General features: G+C 31.6%; 3 protein-coding genes and 1 long non-coding RNA gene across 13 annotated transcripts in view; 2 read left to right on the forward strand and 2 right to left on the reverse strand.

The window, feature by feature from the left end:
* Positions 1-2,243, forward strand: part of LOC105229434 (cyclic AMP response element-binding protein A) — a 74,711-nt gene extending 72,468 nt beyond the window's left edge. For all 3 annotated transcript variants that reach the window (XM_011209728.4, XM_011209729.4, XM_011209730.4), the window contains exons 6-7: positions 1-144; positions 1,145-2,243. In XM_011209728.4, coding sequence (XP_011208030.2) covers positions 1-144; positions 1,145-1,342 — 342 coding nt within the window. In that variant the 3' untranslated portion in view covers positions 1,343-2,243. The remainder of the gene's footprint in view (positions 145-1,144) is intronic.
* LOC105229435 (uncharacterized) overlaps positions 1-18,109 on the reverse strand; it is a 127,736-nt gene that overhangs the window by 95,588 nt on the left and 14,039 nt on the right. The window contains exon 1 of one of the 2 annotated variants that reach the window (XR_852716.4): positions 8,338-8,591. The exons of the other annotated variant lie outside the window; for it this stretch is intronic. This is a non-coding gene — a long non-coding RNA (uncharacterized LOC105229435). Of the gene's footprint in view, positions 1-8,337; positions 8,592-18,109 lie in introns of those variants that run through there. 2 annotated transcript variants of the gene reach the window in all.
* LOC105229432 (BAG family molecular chaperone regulator 2) lies at positions 8,861-13,745 on the forward strand. 7 transcript variants are annotated; one of them, XM_011209723.4, is made up of 6 exons: positions 8,863-9,217; positions 9,296-9,463; positions 10,661-11,462; positions 12,412-12,432; positions 12,542-12,684; positions 12,750-13,745. In XM_011209723.4, the coding sequence occupies exons 3-6, from the start codon at positions 11,191-11,193 to the stop codon at positions 13,121-13,123; spliced, it is 810 nt and encodes a 269-aa protein (XP_011208025.1). In that variant the 5' UTR covers positions 8,863-9,217; positions 9,296-9,463; positions 10,661-11,190; the 3' UTR covers positions 13,124-13,745. The 7 variants fall into 7 exon arrangements, with proteins under 7 accessions (XP_011208027.1, XP_011208025.1, XP_011208024.1 ...); XM_011209722.4 differs by having other exon boundaries at positions 9,322-9,463; XM_011209721.4 differs by having other exon boundaries at positions 8,863-9,463.
* LOC105229490 (uncharacterized) lies at positions 13,912-16,797 on the reverse strand. Its single transcript, XM_049458142.1, has 2 exons — positions 15,682-16,797; positions 13,912-14,769 (listed from the first exon to the last, which is right to left on the reverse strand). Exons 1-2 carry the CDS (start codon positions 16,153-16,155, stop codon positions 14,092-14,094), a joined length of 1,152 nt encoding a protein of 383 aa, XP_049314099.1. The 5' UTR covers positions 16,156-16,797; the 3' UTR covers positions 13,912-14,091.

An 18,109-nucleotide genomic window follows, 5' to 3' on the forward strand; every position in this document is an offset into this window, starting at 1 on the left:
AAAGGTTCCACTGGCGTGCTAATCCTAACCGAGGAAGAGAAGCGCACGCTACAAGCCGAAGGTTATCCAATACCACAGAAGCTACCACTTACCAAAGCTGAGGAGAAGTCGCTCAAGAAGATACGAAGAAAAATCAAAAATAAGGTGAGGCCTTAGTTTAGTTAGGGAGAAAACTCGAACAAATATTTAAAGCCTAAATGAAAATCAATGACTGACAAAACTTATTTCCGCGAGGGATGTGTTAAAAAACGAAGTATATACGTTTTACAGTAAATTTTACGAATAAGATCTTCCAACTTTTTAGTATTCTATGCTATTTTAGCTATGAAATGGACCTTTGAATTAATGCTCTTGGAAAAGACCTTCTAAATCAGCCCAAGACTCTTTCGTTTATGTATACTTTCTTTATTAAATCAAAGTTCATTATGGAGTCTGTAGGCCAGTGTTTTCATAATCTTCTTGAGATGAGTTCGGGGTTTCTACGATAAACTTATCGTCTTAAGAAGTTCAACTACTATTATCTTCTCCGCTGTTAGAACTTTAGCTTTCCGAACAGTACACCGCTTCAAAAAAGCAGATTTTACAACGATAGGTTCAGGAAACGAGCAGTTTCGATGGTTTCGGACCATAGAAAGAGGTTTATTAATGTCATGCGGGTACTCATTGTAGGACATATACAATATTTTATATGTCAGCATGTATTTTATATAATATATGTAAGTAGGAGCTTAACCTACTTCAATGCATGTAGTTGCGCTAGGGTCACTCTTGTTTCACGCGGCAACTCGAGCAGTGCTCATCAGAAATAGTCGCGTCCTGAAGGACGTGTTGAAGAAATGATATCCTGTTCCGCTACAAGCAGGTGACTGCAGCGATGATTTCTGTGAAACACTTGGGATTTTTAGGTTCCTTGCAGTGAACAAGAGAGAAAATTCTAGGCGACAGTCCTTAAATAGGGTGGCCACGGATTTTGCAGGATAGAGTTTGTTATCATTGCAGTGATGAAGCGTGAAAGTGCTTGGTGATAAGCGTTCACCGATAGACGATTGCTTTGCAATCCCTCTCTGTCGCATATAGTAAAGTCAAGATCTCTTAGGTTCTGTATTTAAAAGCCCAATAACGCAGTATTTTTGCTACATTACAGATTTCTGCACAAGAGAGTCGACGCAAAAAGAAGGAATATATGGATCAATTAGAGCGTCGCGTCGAAATACTTGTCAATGAGAACAATGAGCAGCGCAAACGTTGCGACGCGCTGGAGCACACGAACGCCAATCTACTAAGTCAATTGCACAAATTGCAAGCGATGTTGAACAAACAGAACAGCAAGAAGAACGCTTAAGCGAGCGAGAGAGCAGGCGCTTGGAAAACACGACGGAAAATTTTTCACAAGAAATTCTACGCTTTATCCGCGCCGCTGACAAGGAAATGAATTTATTGCGCTGCAGCCCAACTAAGAAGTTGCTAAAAATGTGGCAGCATTGGTAAATAAGAGAAGTTTTTTTTTTAATTTTTTCTATAAAATTAAATGTTAGGCGCGTGAATGTGTGCGTTTTTCGGTTAGAATTTCTAGTAGCGGTAGTTTACATATTTTATGAGATATTTACACTGTTTGAAAGTAGCATTTTTTATGTAATATGTATATAAGTATATATGTACTTGCTTTTTATGAGAATATATTTAAATGTATGCAGCATTTTTTATACATAACAGTTATTGTATATTAAAAGTAAAATATATTTACATGTATTTAGTGTGTAAGTGAACGGGCTGGACAGGCTGTAAACAGATTTTATATAAGTATACATACATGATTGCTGTATTATAAAAGTATGAGTAAAATAAAATAAATAAATCAATGTGCATTTCGTATTGTAGATCAATACTATATTTACATGAAAACGAATTTTGACCAAAAAACTTACTTAATGCAACATTTAATATATTAAATGCTTATATATTACACATACATACTACAAAGTACCATTATATAAGCCACTTAAAGTGCTTTACTTATTGCATGAATATAGTTGGCATTATATAGTTTAATTAAGTGTATAGAGGAGAAGTCCAGCCACACAGTCCATGCCAATTTCGAAATCCATCTAGTAGTATAGTGCAAGTCCAAGTTTTATAACAATTACATACACATACATATATTTTAAATAATTTGTAAATAATAAATGTTAACAGAAATTAGCAACATTCCACTATTTTAACTAAACATTTTATAAATTAATTATATAAATATTAATTAAATAAATTTTATAAATTAAAATTAAAAATTATAAAATTAAATATTAAATATTAATTATTATTTATAATAAAATAATATAATTGTAATTATTTTTTTATTAAAAACTTATTAATTAAAAATTATAAAAATTAAAAAATTATATATAAAATTTTTTTTGCACAATATTACGCGTTTAGTTTAAAAAGTTATTTGTAAAAATTTTTTAGCGTGCAACTACATATGCTTTTACTTATGCTCAACAACAAAAAATTTGTTTTTTAAAAAGCGTTACTTTCATATATTCCAAAAACTTCACTTTAAGTTACTAATTTAGTACGCATACACACATAATATACATACATACATAAATCAGCCACATGTGAATTTTTAGTAATTTTATTTTAAGTGCAATTAATTTTTTTCTGTAATAATAGCTTTGGCTATAATCAAATTTTAGCAATAAATTATGCGTTACTTTTACGTATTGGTATAAAAACTTGCAATAAAATTAAAATAATTATTAAATAATTTAATTAATCAATTAAAAATTAAAATAATAATTAATTAAAATCAATTAAATATTAAAATTATTTATAATAATCAAACAATATTTTAATTAATTAAATTAAATTAATTAATATTCAAATTAAATTAATTAAAATTAATTAAAAAATTATTTTTTAATTCATTTTTTGCAATATATTTTAAAAATATTTTTTATAGCACTTTTTCCGCTGCATGACATTTTGTGCTTAAAGCTCACAACAACAATATTACGTACTTCCACTACAACTAATTAATTTAATTATTTTATTAGTTAAATAAACAGTTACTTTTACATTTAATTACAAAAAATAACAATAACATGTAAACTTAAATTTTAAAACTTTAATTTTAATATAAAAAGCTCATTTTCTCTTTAATTCTCATTTAAGCAATTTCATAAGCAAACAACTTTCGTTTGCTAGCTTAAAAAACAATATTTTGCCTCGCTTTATGCCAATATAATAGACATACATAACTACATGCAAGAAAATATTTAAGCAACACGTTTAACATTCGCCAAAATCAAAGTTTTAGTTAAAATTTAGTCAGCACAAAAATTGTCAAGGCAAAAAATCGCAAGAATATTATGTTTTAATAATATTTGCAGCTTCAAATTTGTGTTAAAAATATATTTAATTTTTAGCGTAAATAATGAGGCACGTTTTCATGCTTTTAGGTTTAGAAAAACTATTCAAGTTGTAACAATAGTAAGGCAGCATAGCAAAATCGGCGAAGAAGCAATCAAAACTAGGGTGAAAGCACGCAAGCTTTCACAAAACCTTATGTTTTAAAAGCTCTGTCGTTTTTCGGAAACCAAAGCTCGCAAGCTTTCACTAAGCTTTCACGACGAAAATCAAAACTCTCAAGCTTTCACAAAAGCTTCATGTTTTAAAAGCTTTGTCGTTTTGCGAAAACCATAGACGCATACGTATGAAAACATGTTGCTGCCTTAACCACAATTAAGTTTATATAGTCTATACTACTACCTTAATTTCCTATGGAAATTCCAAAGCCCATTAGGTTTTTCTTTGTGCACAGAAGCACGCCAAAGGAATTGCAGAAACTAAAGAAATCATTGCTTGGCGTTGTTTTTGCAGTTGTTGTTGATGTTATGCGTACATTTTCAAAAATAAAGATTCATAAGAAAAGAAACAGCTCAAGCACGTCTTTATATGTAAATTCGACGCATTTTCTGAGTGCGCGCTTTGAGCCGCTGCTGTGTGGAAGACTCGTTTTCTAGTCTTTGAATTTCTGCTAGGAAAGTATGGGTGTTTAACGGTTTAAATTAAACCTATTTGTTTGGCTTTTTCAAACGCTTCTTTCTAACGCTAAACCAAGCCTCGTAAAAAGTTATGTGCAATAATTTCGACTAAATGTATTTATTAGTAGCGAGAAAACAACAAAAAAATAATAAAAAATATATATTGACTAAACTCGCGTTATTTGGTGAATGCTAAACGTGCTTTGTTTGGCATATTGTTCCTTTATTCATAGACAATAGCAAGCAGTGTTGATTATTTGAAGAATTATGCAAAGAATATGCAAAAGGTTGAGAGTAAATGTGAAATTACTTGTGCAATTTAATTTCATTTTAAGAATTTCATTGTGTTGTGCTTTTATAAGCTTTCGATTCTAAAGACATTCTTTTTTTAATTTTTCACAAATGGCTTCGAGGAGAATGCGCTTTTTTTTTTTTTCTGATTTTTTTTTTCAAAAAATTTTGTTTTGAAATTTCACATCTCAAATTTTATTTTTTAAATTTTGTTTCTTAAAAGTTTCCAGTTTCCGATTTTTTTTTAATTTTTTATTATCTACAGTCTTTAATTTTGAGAAAAATGAACTTATATAATTTTAGTACTAACCGTTTCGATTTTCTTTTGCTGAATCGTTTATTTTTTCCAAATCTTTTTTTCGAAATTTTTTTCCAAAAACTTTTAGAAAAACTTTTCGAACTTTTTTTAATTTCTGCATTGCTTACTAAAATAATTTCAATTTAATTTTTTTCAAAACATTTGTTACCAAATTTTTTCATTCACAACATTTTTTAGCGAAACTTTTTTTATTTTTTTCAATTCTGAATTGAAAATTCAAATAATTTTATTTTATTAGTTTTTTCAAAAATTTTCGTTTTTTTATTAAAAGCATTATTTTAAATCATACTATACATATTACTTATAACCGCCTATTTTCGAAGCGTAAACTTGTTAAAGTGTTGTCAACTTCTATATAGAGTAAAAAATGCATGAAACTATTAATTTTTACTTAAAATGATATTTTTAAATTAAATTGTTTATATCTATTTTAAACTATTATTTTTTAACTGTAATATAAAAATATGTATTTAAATAAATTTAATATAATTTTAAAAGCATTTCGTTGATAACTACTAGTTGTTTAGAAAAACTTTCCGAGCCAATAGAAATTATTTTAACGGTACACATACATATGTATGTAAGTAGTATATAAACATATTTAAGTTGGTAAATTTTTAAAATTAATCTTTTAATTAAATTAATTAAATGTGTTTTTTTTACATAATGTTTTGGGTCACAATTGTTGTAGCTTTTTATTTTATTTCATTGCAGCACATATAATTTATTTTGTTTTTGTTAAATGCAAAAAATATTACACGCTTTTGACATTCAAAAACAAAGCATATTTTTATATGTAAGACTGTATAATTTTGCGGAAAATTCCATAAGCGCAATAAAATACCTTTAAATTATTTGCAAGAAATAAAGAAAATGTGTACATATTTTAGTAAAATAAAATTATACATTTTAAGTGTCAATAGAAAAAAATTAAATGCTTATAAGAAATGATTTTTGTATAAATAAATGACAATTAAAAGGCAAGCATATATAATTTTTAAAATCAATGTGTGGATAAAAATTTGTTATTGCAAACTGTGTGCTAAAAATGCGAAAACAGAAAAAAATTCAAAAAATTACGGAAGAGGCAGAAAACAGACTGGAAAAGAAGAGAAGTACAAATCTGCCTGTTTTAATAATGTTGCAGCGGCCGTGAGTTTAGTTTTGCTTTTTAAAAAGAAATCAAAAGTATTTTCAAACATTCTAAACAATAAAATTAACAACTAAATACAAATATTATAACGCAAAGTACACTAAAATCATATAATTAATATTTTAATGTTGAGAAAATTGCGCAAATAAATGAATTTTGTAACTAAAAAGTGTGTAAACGAGAGCGTCTTTAATGTAACATTTTTATAATATTCTTTTTTATTAAAGTTCACTTACAAATAATGTCCATATTAAATGTTGAAAGCTTAGTCATTAAAAATAATTAGTGTAAGCGCTATTATTTACAAAAAAAATTTAATTTTTTTATGTAAATAATATTTTTTTTTACTATGAATATTTTAAACAATTTAAAAAAAATTTAAATAATAAAATTTTAGCTGATATATACATGATATATATTATGTAGTGAATTTTAGTTATTACTAAACTCACTTTAATAGCAGATATTTATTTTATTTACTTTATTTTTTTTGTTTTTTTTTCATTTTTTGAATTTTATTTTTTTTTGACACTTCAAAATTGTTTTTTGTATTTTAATATATTTTTTTAATTATTTAATATTTTTTGTTTCATATATAATTAATTTTTTTTTTACATTTAATTTTGTATTTATTTATTTTTTGGCATTTAATTTTTTATATCTATTCTTTATTCTCATATTTTTATTATTAATTTTCGTTTACTTTATATAAAATTTAATGTAACGTGTAGCAACATTGAAGTCATTTAAAATTAAGCACATGTAAAAATAAAATTTTATGTATGCTTCTGTAATTTGCCGCAAAACTAAATAAAATTGTTAAATACTTTAAAAAAATTTCTGGTGAAGCATGGCAAAGCTCACGTTGCCTTGTAAACGCCTGCGCTGCATATACATATTTAAAGAAGAAGTGTTAAAAATAAGCTAGTTACCGTTACCGGCGAGTGTATGTATGTGGTGAGCTGGGCATATTGAATATTAGCATATAGAATTTAAATAAAATGCCTTATTTTATTACAAGAAAGTGCAAGCTCGTGGTACACAAATATACATACATACATTTAAATATACTTACAATACAATGTACTTATTTACATTTAAAGCAGAACTGTACATACATACATAAATATAGTGTATAAGAAGCGTAGATATGTGTATGAGAAAAAAAAATGCACAGAAACATGAAAAAAATTATTCAATATACTGAAAATATTACTAAAAGATTTAACAGTGCAACAAAATTCTGCAAAATCTGTAAGTGGCAAGTGGAAATGTGCAATTTTGCTGTTTAGCTAAAATTTATATTAAATTCATTTTATTAAAAAAAAATATATTTAACTACTATTCAATAAGCATACTTCTAAAATTAAAAGTAAACGTTTACCTATATGCATACATATATACTATACATACAAATATTCTAATGTATTTAGTACAATTTGTTGAGCATAGAAAAAAAGTGACGAAAAACAAAAATAAAGCGTAAAAATTAAATAAAACTATGAACGACAAAAAACGAGGCACAACTTCCATATAATATATATACTTATACATATATACATAAATGCATGCATACATTTAAAAACAACAGTAACAAAAACTATATTTATAAGTGAAAAGATAGAAACTTTTAATGCCAAGAGAATGTAATAAAATAAATGAAAATTTTACGATATTTGCGTACTGTATTTGTTTGTTGCCTAATATACGCATATACACAAATAATATTTAATTTAATTTTTTTTTCAATGAAAAGTGCATATTATACATACATTTACATATTTAGTAAATACAGCCTATACTTAAATTGAATATATTTACACAACTAAACAATGAAGAGCAAATTGCTAACGATATGCAAATTAAAAAGACATGCAAACAAATTTATTTAAGTTAATTAAAATGAAAACAAAAATAATTTTAAATACATAAATGAATTAAATGAGGCGTTGAAAGCTAGTAAATGAATTTAACTATTTTGTTTAGTGAATGAAAACACTTTATGTATAATGAAATATCGTAAAATGTAAAAACCAAACTGCAAAAATATAAAAAATTTATTCAAAAATATATATATACAATACATATAATGTTTTAAAGCAAAATTCGTTATACTGTTTTATTTAGCTACATTACTGTGTGGGTTTAGAACATTAAAAGCCACGAGAACGTGAAAAAATAAAATGTGAAAGCGAAACAACGACTAACTTCGGAGAAATAACTTAAACGGTAAGGATTATAGTCAAATGCATCACAGTTTACATATATGTACATATGTATGTATACATATAAAGAAAATAAACAACACCAATTTGATTATTGGCTGGACGAACCTGCTGCGAGCCGAAGACTGATCATGCTCGGTGGCGTGTGTAATGACGCCACAAAGAATGTTATTATTGTTTTATTTTAATTTATTATTATAAACCAGGATTATTAATGAAATAAACAATTTAAAGGCTGCAGATGTATGTAGGCAAATGATTTATTTATACCAGCGCAAGCACTTTCTTCAAATTTTATCAAATTACCTTGCTATGGCGGCGGCAGCGCACGAATTCCAAAAAATCGCAGCAATTTATGAACACAACATTTTTCACACACTCATTTACAAACTCACACTCACTTATAAACACATTTCACAACTTTATACAGTTTCACAACTTTTCACTATCATTTCAAATAAAAAACACTAGAAAACATTTTAAAGATATTATTTGCACCGAAACAAAATTAACGTAACTGTTTTTCATTTCCTTTTCCTCCGTTCTTTTCCAAACAATAACAACAAGGGCACAGAGTTGCAACGATATTAAGTTTTTAACATACGACCATTTGCACACAAATATCAATATTTCTACTACATTTTGATAAACTAAAAAGAAAATTAAAGAAGAAATGTTGTTGTAAAGTAGTTTTTTCTAAATTATAGCTTTTGTTAAAACTGGCATGTTAAATAAAAATTTTATTGTGACTTGTGCGGCCCATTTGTTTCTGGCAATGTCACTTTCATTTCTTCTAACCAGATGGGATGCTATTGTGAACTAACTGTTTAGACGAAGCAGCTGGAACAAAACAATTCAACCCACTCATGCAAATTCTTAGTTTTTTTTTGACATATAACAGTATCCAAATTAGTAAGCAACCACAAAAAGCAAACAAATAAAACAATAAACATTAAAAAATTGCAAAACGGAAAAATATAAATTGGTTGTTTATTGTATGTGGTAAAAAAAAGCAAGGTGTTTTTGACAACCGGCACGGTTTTGTCGTAGGTTTTGGATTTTTTCCTTCAATAGCTTATGCGCAATACAGAGCTGAAAAGTGGAGCTAAAGTCAAAAGTCAGTAAACAGAAGACATCAAAAAGAAGCAGTTGAAAAAAGGAGACGGAATTTAGCATTTGTCAAATGGTTTGTGGAAAAACACTAGAAATTTTCGCTGAAAATTTTCTGAAATACTGCAAACGAAAAATGAATAAATGCGTATAGAATAATTTTGTGCATACATTTCATAGAAAGAATAGAGCGCGTTGGTACACGAAGGACACTGAAAGGACAATTGGTGAAAATCTGTGAAACATCTGAAGACGATCCCAGTTCCCTACACCAAATTTGTCTATGTGAAACGGGCAGATTATTGCTTTTTCATTCACTCAGGTAATTAGCCAAATATGCCGCTCATTCCCCTATTCGTATAAAGTTGTTTTAATGACAGCCAGAATAAAAATAAGCAGTCGAAAGGTAGTGGAGAAGGAAGGGAACGAACAATTAAATTTTATTCGGGTTCTAGAATCATGTCGATTATTGGAGTGCTTCGCTAACAAACATTACGCGTAAGGCTTTATTATATTGTCGTGGAAATATCTTTTCTCGCGTTTATCTCATTATGTAGTGTGTGGTAAAAAACGTAAATACCTTGCGAAAATTCGGAAAAGCGAATGTATCGCTAAATTTTGCGCAAAGTGGAAATGTGTATGAAATCATTCGAGTCGTATATTTTTAAATTGTCGAATGAAACATATGTGTGCTGCTGAGAGATATTTTCATAATATTTTCTGGAATTTACTAATAGTTTCGCGTTGCGTGTATTAATTAGAATTGCTGAGCTGATAATTGAAAAAAAGTACCTTAGTTGATATAAAAATTTTATTGATGTGCGTATGCAAGTTCGTGTAAACAGAATTTCGAAGCAAACCAACGTCCGTGACATTGGTCTCGAATATTCACATGTGTCATAACAACAAAAACCAATACAAAACATATTCATAATATAAATATGTACATGTGTAAAGCTTAATATTTAACCTGTTGAAACAAATATTTTCTTAAAAAATGTTAGACGCAGCTAAATTGAATTTCAATTTGAATGACATCTTATGAAATCACGCCACATTTCGCGCTACGTACCTCTATATTTTTGAAATAATACATTTATTTGGGTTTTGTTTGAGTACGTCAAAGAAAATAGACGTGCCAAAATCCAGAATACTTTCCGTCCGCCATTGCATATTTCGCGTAATGTTTGACAACTTTCTCAGTATGCTGCGAAAGCGTCGCCGCCTTGATAATGTTCCGGACGTAGCAACGCCAGGGCCAGCCGAACGGGCAGCTAACGCAGATGACTATTGGAATACATTATTTAATACAACAAACAATACAACATCCGCAAATACATCTAGTGGTTCTTCCTTCTCCACACCCGTCTGCACTGCCGTCCCGCATTTAAACACAACGAAGTCCAGTGGTGCTGTCGATAACGACTTGTCGTTGTTGACACTGCCATCACTAGAACTCTGCTCAATTGATAGGTAATTAAAGATTAATTTTTTGTATTTTTTTTAAATATCTTTCCAGTATTTTCGACGTTCATTACATTACGTCGCGTTAACTATAGAGGCTGGCTACACATGAAGAGATAAAATTTTTTAAGAAAATTATAAAATATCTCTCGTCTTGCTATTTTAGTATACATATAAAGCAAACAAAGCCAAAAGACAACATTCCAAGTGTAAATTTGAAACAAAAACAAAAAAACATTCACAACTGATTCGTGAAGTACAAAAAGAAGAAAACACACACCGAAAACAAAAAGAAAACGTAAAGCGTCCATACAATAGATTTTGGTCAATTCATAGGCATACAAACCACAACGATAGTAGGCGTTTAAAAGCAACAAAACAAATAATAACAACGAAGATATACACGCTGACTGCGTGTAGAGAAAAATCACAACAACCAATAACATCAATAGTCAGCAATTGTCGCCCGCGCAAGATACTCTATTAGTTCGCAGTTTCTGCACTAAAGGCGAACTGATTTATTTTAATTTCCTTGTTTGAGCGTTTAACGCTAAAAAAGCTTTCACCACGTCTCAGGGAGAAGATATGGACATTGATTCCACTCCTGTGCCACCACCACAGGAGTACTCAGATAACCCAGCAGGCTATCAGTCGGAATCATCAATGAATTTTGATTATTTGCACGGTCTAAATGACGCTGCGGCAAGGGCGTCATCATCAGCATCATCACTAGGCGGTCATGTAAGCTTTCCGGAAACGTCACGTCACTTTAGTGACCTTGCTGGCGGTGGTATAGATGTAAATGCTTCATCAACGCAGAGCTATGGATATGTGGATGATAGTAAAGCATTGGACAGGTTGTTATTCAAGTGTATTTACATACATAGTAAATAAGCACTATAAAAATGTGTAGTTATATACCTATAGTGTGTCCGTCAAATATGTTTTTCGCCAAAAAGAGATTTTTGTGGAAAATGTTACGTTTTTAAAGTGCTTTTCAAACAAAACTATGCAAGCTGTTGCCCTATTTCAACATTAAATTATAGTATGTGGGCGAGAAAACTCTAAATAAGTGCACATATGGACATAATCTATTAATAGACAAGTGATTAAGAAGTTTCGTAGGTACCCGTGCAAACACTGTGTTCACTTTCGTTTTCTAAAGTCCGTATAAGGGCACCTGAACGCGAGTAACTCTTGGAAATATATTGTATGTGCTTCGAAATGTGTTTGTTAAGTGTGTAAATGCTGTAAAATATTTATCAAGTCATTTAGTTATTGTCGATTTCTCGTGTAAAGATTATTTCTTCACTGTTAAAACTTGTTGCTGCAATAATTCCGTAGTGCAAAGCTTTATATGCACATAATTAATATTTGGCTTGTAATGATTAATTTTATCTTAACCGTATTACAAACATATGTATGTGTGGGTAATTTAATTCAATCGACTGCACTTTTTAGTGTCCAAAATCAATATTTTTTTATACCCTTTTATGCTGTAAGAAATGCACCTGTGAAGTGTATTAAAGCAGAAGAAGTTAACTTTTTTTATTATTTTTTACTTAAAAACCTATATATAATATATTTAAGTAGTTGCTAATTGTGGTGTGGCATATAATTTACTTATTAACCTTTACAAATAATTATTTTATTTCCTTTTATTTTTATGTATTTATGTATGTAACTTGATGTACTATTGAACCAATCAAACAACAAATCACAATTACCAACAAATCCAAATAATATCAATTACTCCATTGTCTCATCGCAATTAAAATATACCACACGTAACAAAATGCTAAACAGGCCCTTTAACCTTAACGAGAGGTAATTCCAATTATATTTTTTCCAATTACATACTTAATATATTTTAATTTAGAAAAAATGCGTCACCATTAATATCAGTAAACTAAAATAATAATTGTTTGCAATTTAGATTTGTTTCAGTGTTGGATCAGTTAGATGCGCGCGTCGAGAAATTCCGTAAAGATGCCTTGGGCTTGCAAGAAAAGAAGGACTTCCTACTGATGTCCATTGATTTGATTAAGAGTCACGATATGCTGCATTCCATGATGGAAGGTAAGCCTTTGCATTTAAGTTACTATAAACATTTAATAAAATAAATCATTAATTCTACTTTGTAGCGGAACGTGAGGAAATCTTCTGCTACATACAACGAGTCAACGCGCGTCTCTCCACCGTCGATTTATTGGTACATACGGTGCGCGATCGTTCGCAGGAAGATGCGCTCAGTCAAATCAATGCACTGATCGATATGATGATTACTATTGGCGACCCAGTGTTGTCACGCCAACGCTGCCAACAATACCTGAATGCTTGCTGCAGTGCAGCGGAAGCGTCATCATCATATGAATATGGTGTGGATATGGATGCTGGGCCGGTCGACAAGAAATTCGAGAGCGCACTATTGGGCTGCACGCTCGATGATCAAAAGAACATTAAAAAGCGGTTGCAGGCTTTGATGGGTTATTTAAACAAACAGACAATACGAAATTGAGTTTATTTCATGATAAAAAAATATATTATAATACAAACAGTTGTACAAGGAGACATTAGGCACCTAATTTAGTTTAATGAAAGCCAATTGTTGGGATATTGCTGCCACAGAACACGCGAAAGCCGCTATTAACAACAAAATTGAATTTTCGTGCATTGTTTTTATACGGCACATATCTTACATAAGTACTTCTTCAAAACTTTTGTCACAAATATGAAACAGGTTTTTTGATATATTACGCTCTAATACTACCCATGTATTTTTTTATTTTGGCTAAATAATTTGTAAACTTTCAAATGCATAACGTTGCCATACCTATAAAATGAATTAGCACAGTTTTAGTAAAAGCAGAATGAAATACAAAAATTTCACAAAAAAGTAAAAGAATACATTTTAATTTAAAATGAACTTTGCCCATCTCTAGCTAAATATTTTATGCATAAAAATTACTTACATACATACATTTACTATATGTACACATTAATTTATATATATGTAGAACAAATCGAAGAAAAAACATTTAAGAATCTGTTGTGTAATCATAAAAAAATAATTTAACTGAAGTAAAAAAACAAAAATGATTTTTAAAGTAAAAAAATCTTAAGCTTACAAAACTAAAAAACTGTGTTCTTTTTTCTGTTGTATTTTTTATTATTATTTATTTATTTATTTTTTATTATTATTTATTTATTTTTTATTATTCTTTATCTATTTATTATTATTTATTTTTTTTATTATTATTTATTTATTTTTTTTTTATTATTTATTTATTATTTATTATTATTTATTTTTTTTTTATTTATTGTTTTTGTTTTTTTATATTTTATTTTTTAATTTATTTATTTGTCTTTATTTTTTGTCCTTCATTATTTTTTCCCTTATTTGATGTATGTCTATATATTTTTCCTATATCATATTTGTATATGAGCTCGCTCCCACAAGTGGCAGCCAACAACTCGTAGCTATCATTAAATATTCGAAAAACAATGATCATTCGGCTCCAGCAGCCGGTCAGTCAACAACCACACGGCACCGCCCACGCCGAAGAATATTTGTTGTATATTCTTCGATGTAAAGTAAACTATCTCGTTGTCTTCCGCCGTTAAATTGCGTTGTAATGCACAACGCACGATTGCACCGTATTTCGGTACGGCATAGTAAAGCGCACCGGTGCGCTCATCCACCATCATACCCTTGCTGGGGCCCAGCAAACTGCCCAACAACTCCAATTCAATTGAGTTCGACACGTCGTTCTTCGTCACCTCCGTCTGTTGCAATTTCTTCGCATTCAAGTCATTGGCGATTTCATTGACTTCCTTTGTTTTTGTCTTTAATTGTGAGTTCGGCGTCGCATACAGCTTGCCATCCGCATCGGCAAAGAGTAGTTCACGCTGCTGGCCGAAAGCGATGTCAATTGGTTTGATTGGAAACGGTGCCTCAATAATGCCTTGGAATTTGCGACTGAGCAGCGCACGACGATGCCACTTCTGTTCCACTATATCGTAGGCGAGTATGTGTGCGTCATCGGGACGTAGGAAGTAAATATACTTTTCCACTTTACACAGCGCTGGACTGGGACCCAATTTGATGATTAATTTCTCACTATCACGTGGTGTTAGATAGCGGTTACAGTCGATGCGCAATACCTGCCACGTTGGTGTGGGTAAGGGATAAAGAAATCAATTATATTTTTGAACATGGTAATTTTTTCAATATCTCTAAAAGACAATGTCTTCCGCTTAGAATAAAATACTCCAAATTCCTCTAAACCACTGTGAGAGATTCCTTGAGCGCATTTACTTCGCCTTAACTTGAAATTAGGTCCCTCTCCTATATTCCCTCTATTACATCTCTAGTTCCTTCACTGCAAACTCTTCGTTACCAGATCCGCTAAGAAATTTAAACAAGACTCAGGCTTAAAAATTGATTTAGCTCATTAAAATTCCAGGGGACTATCATTCTGTAGAGACGATCTTTCTAAGGGACGATTAAAAGCTCAACTATAAGCCATAGCAATGACGTCCAGCATCAGCCATGACAAACAAAATACATATATTTCCGGCATTCAACGTGTCCCCGCATGACTCTAACCACCTCTCTGCATGCCCAGCAAACCCTACACATCTATCATCCCTCTCCGACCCCTTCGGAACATCACATTTGCTGTGCCTAGATGACTTCGATGATAACGAACATGAATCTTACCACCCAAGCGGGTACTAGTGAACCGTCACAACAACCACATCATAGATATATTCGCTCCGGTCGTATCGGTTAGAGCTACGCCCTACCATTAGTTAAAATTCTCGATAAAAACCGAATATCGCCTAAACATCTACTCTTTTTGGTCCACCATTCTTAGCCCAAGATTTTCACCTTTTAATTGATGACGTCACGATTTAACGAGTTTATCTATCAAAAACAAAGAAACGCGACGAAATCGTGGCAAACGCTATTTCTATCGTAACTAATTTCACTCGAATTTCGCAATTATTGCCTACATTGTTTCCCTTTATCTCAATTCAAAGCTACAATTTGGTTTCAGCCCCGGCACTCACCTCGGCATCGTTGCGTATTAAGTCATAAACCAGCAATTTTGGCGAACACATTTTCGTCGTTTTCTCCACCTTCTTATCTGACGCCGACGGCGTTGGCTCCCACCCCGCATCGAACACCCACAAACGTCCCAAATTGTCCACCTGGGTCCATATAGCCTTCTGTATCAATTCACAGTCACTTCGATTGCCATTAGCGTGTGCGAATCTATGCGGATATATCGCGCTTTGCAGGGGTACGAAATTTTCCGGCCATTTGGTGGCGATCAACGTGGGAAAGAGTTCACTCTCCACGCTAATACAGAGGAAGACACGTGAGTAATAAAGCGATAGGTGGCGCACGCGATAGGATTCGGTGAGGCCGGTCTGTGCTAAGTGCCACGCGAGGCTGGTGTGCAGTGTTGCTATCATAACACCGATCAACCAGATAATTATAGTGGTATATGCATATGCACTTTTTGTTTCCCTTTGTGACATTTTTATAGACCGTTGTTTCACGCGGTGTAATCGATTTACGGTTGTGGTGTGCTTCGGCTGCCAGCACTGGTAGATAGTTTGCAACTAAATGCAATTGACCGCTGTTTTCGCCACGACGTGAGTGCATACGAGTTTGGTGGTTTGCTTCGATTTGTTAATGGAAGAGTTGCAGTTGACATGCGATTGCAAGTGTCTGTCGAAAATTCTGCTGAGCTGGGCGATGGTGTTCTATATCAAATGCTCGATTGCTGGCTTGTTAACGCGAGACGACGTTGCTTTAGCCAAGAGGGAACTTGCAGCTCAGTTGACTGTCGTTCTTTTTTGTTTTTTTTTTGGGAGCAGACAATTGAGGTTGTACTTTACACAACTTTAGCTTTTTTATGAACCACTTCCCTTAACATAACTACTGTTTGAGCAATACTTTGCAATTCGAGACCGAGTGTAAAATTTTGGTAAGCAAAATGTCGTTCAATGTAGTGCGATTTGTGTTTTTTTTTTTTAAATTTGTCTTGGATATTTCAAAATAAACACTCAGCCAAGTAAAATCCGCGGTTACGCGGTTATTGCCGAGTTAATAACAGCGCCACAATCGTTTCTTATTTTAGCAATTTGGCGCCAATACGAGATACCAAGTGCAGCCAGGTCCTCCATTGTTCTCTCCAAAGGAGTGGAGATTTCCTCTTCCCCTGAGTGACATTCACCTGAGAGTGGCCAGAAACTATTCTTTTACTTATGCCTCAAGTAGCTCACGACTTCTGGTCTTAGACCAAGCATCCTCTGGGCAGCCAGAAAACATCAGTTTTAAAACAAGCTAAAGTGAGAAGGCGAAACATCCCCTTCACAGTGTTGTCCGCTAGGTTTGGGACGCGTCACGTAAAAAACACTACCAATGAAAAGGAAACCATAGCCTCAGATAAGTGACCCCCCTTTTGATGATGATTTACTGTCTAGTCACATAAAATATTTCATTAACCTTGATAAGAACGAAAAAGGGCGACCAAAACCGCCAGGAGGAAGCTTACCTTCCCCTCAAGGTTTCTGTAGCGAATTCCTGTAGGTTTTCAAAAGAAGGTGCAATGACTGATCATATTTTTGTATGTTATTATAGATCTCCTATCTGCTTATTGAAGATACCAGTGACCCAGTGACTTATAGAATGTACTAGAAGTTGCGTCTCATTTTTCATGAAAAAGTTCGTATAGACTATGAGATAGCGGCCAAGAAAAGGAGAGTCCCCTCGCTTAAAATCTACTTCTTAAAATCAACTTCATCTCCTTTAGATATTTTCTACAAATCTCTGGCATTTAGGTACAAATACGAAGCTGTAATTTACCCTATAGAGAACAAGCTTGCACGGATGTATAAATTCCTATGTGGGATTTCTATATCACACATGTTAGCACATACATATGTATGTATTATTTCCATAAGAATATGTATATTTTTTGCACAATCCTTAGACCTACGTCTACAGTTCATAAGTAAAGAACTGGATCAGTTATATTGTTGAAATAAGCTTGGAATATGTGAGTATAAAAAAACCAGAATTTCCTTATCACCTCATTAATATTGATAAAAGAACATTTGGGTTAATACCGAAAAGCTCATTATTGTGATTGCATTTTTTGCGCTAATGACTCATATGCTTCTTTTGAAATTTTCTGTCTAAAAAGTTGCTAATTACGCGCTAGCGACATATGTACATATGTATGTACGTGCGTTAGTTTTGTATATACTTAGTATATATATGTATATATGTACATATGTATATGGATAAGATAAGTGGTTTTAACTTCGATATCGTAGTATATTTCCTGCCAGATGTCAGCTATTGAACTAATCCTTTGAAAATTCATTATTGTCTGTCAATATTATGACACTTATGTGTAATTGAATGGATTCGTCGTATTAGTTGAGGTATGACTAACTTAGAGCTATTTTTGACGTCAAGAGT

This window comes from Bactrocera dorsalis, chromosome 5 (genome assembly GCF_023373825.1).
Source record: "Bactrocera dorsalis isolate Fly_Bdor chromosome 5, ASM2337382v1, whole genome shotgun sequence".
NCBI classification, from domain to species: Eukaryota; Metazoa; Arthropoda; class Insecta; order Diptera; family Tephritidae; genus Bactrocera; species Bactrocera dorsalis.

Bases quoted from the DNA above. Each gene is read 5' to 3' on its own strand.
- LOC105229490 (XM_049458142.1), bottom strand. From the start codon at position 16,155: ATGTCACAAAGGGAAACAAAAAGTGCATATGCATATACCACTATAATT. The intron at 14,770-15,681 runs GTGAGTGCCGGG...CCAACGTGGCAG, and splicing joins TAATACGCAACGATGCCGAG to GTATTGCGCATCGACTGTAA.
- LOC105229432 (XM_011209720.4), top strand. From the start codon at position 10,325: ATGTTTGACAACTTTCTCAGTATGCTGCGAAAGCGTCGCCGCCTTGAT. The intron at 10,615-12,411 runs GTAATTAAAGAT...AATGCTAAACAG, and splicing joins GAACTCTGCTCAATTGATAG to GCCCTTTAACCTTAACGAGA. The intron at 12,685-12,749 runs GTAAGCCTTTGC...TCTACTTTGTAG, and splicing joins GCTGCATTCCATGATGGAAG to CGGAACGTGAGGAAATCTTC.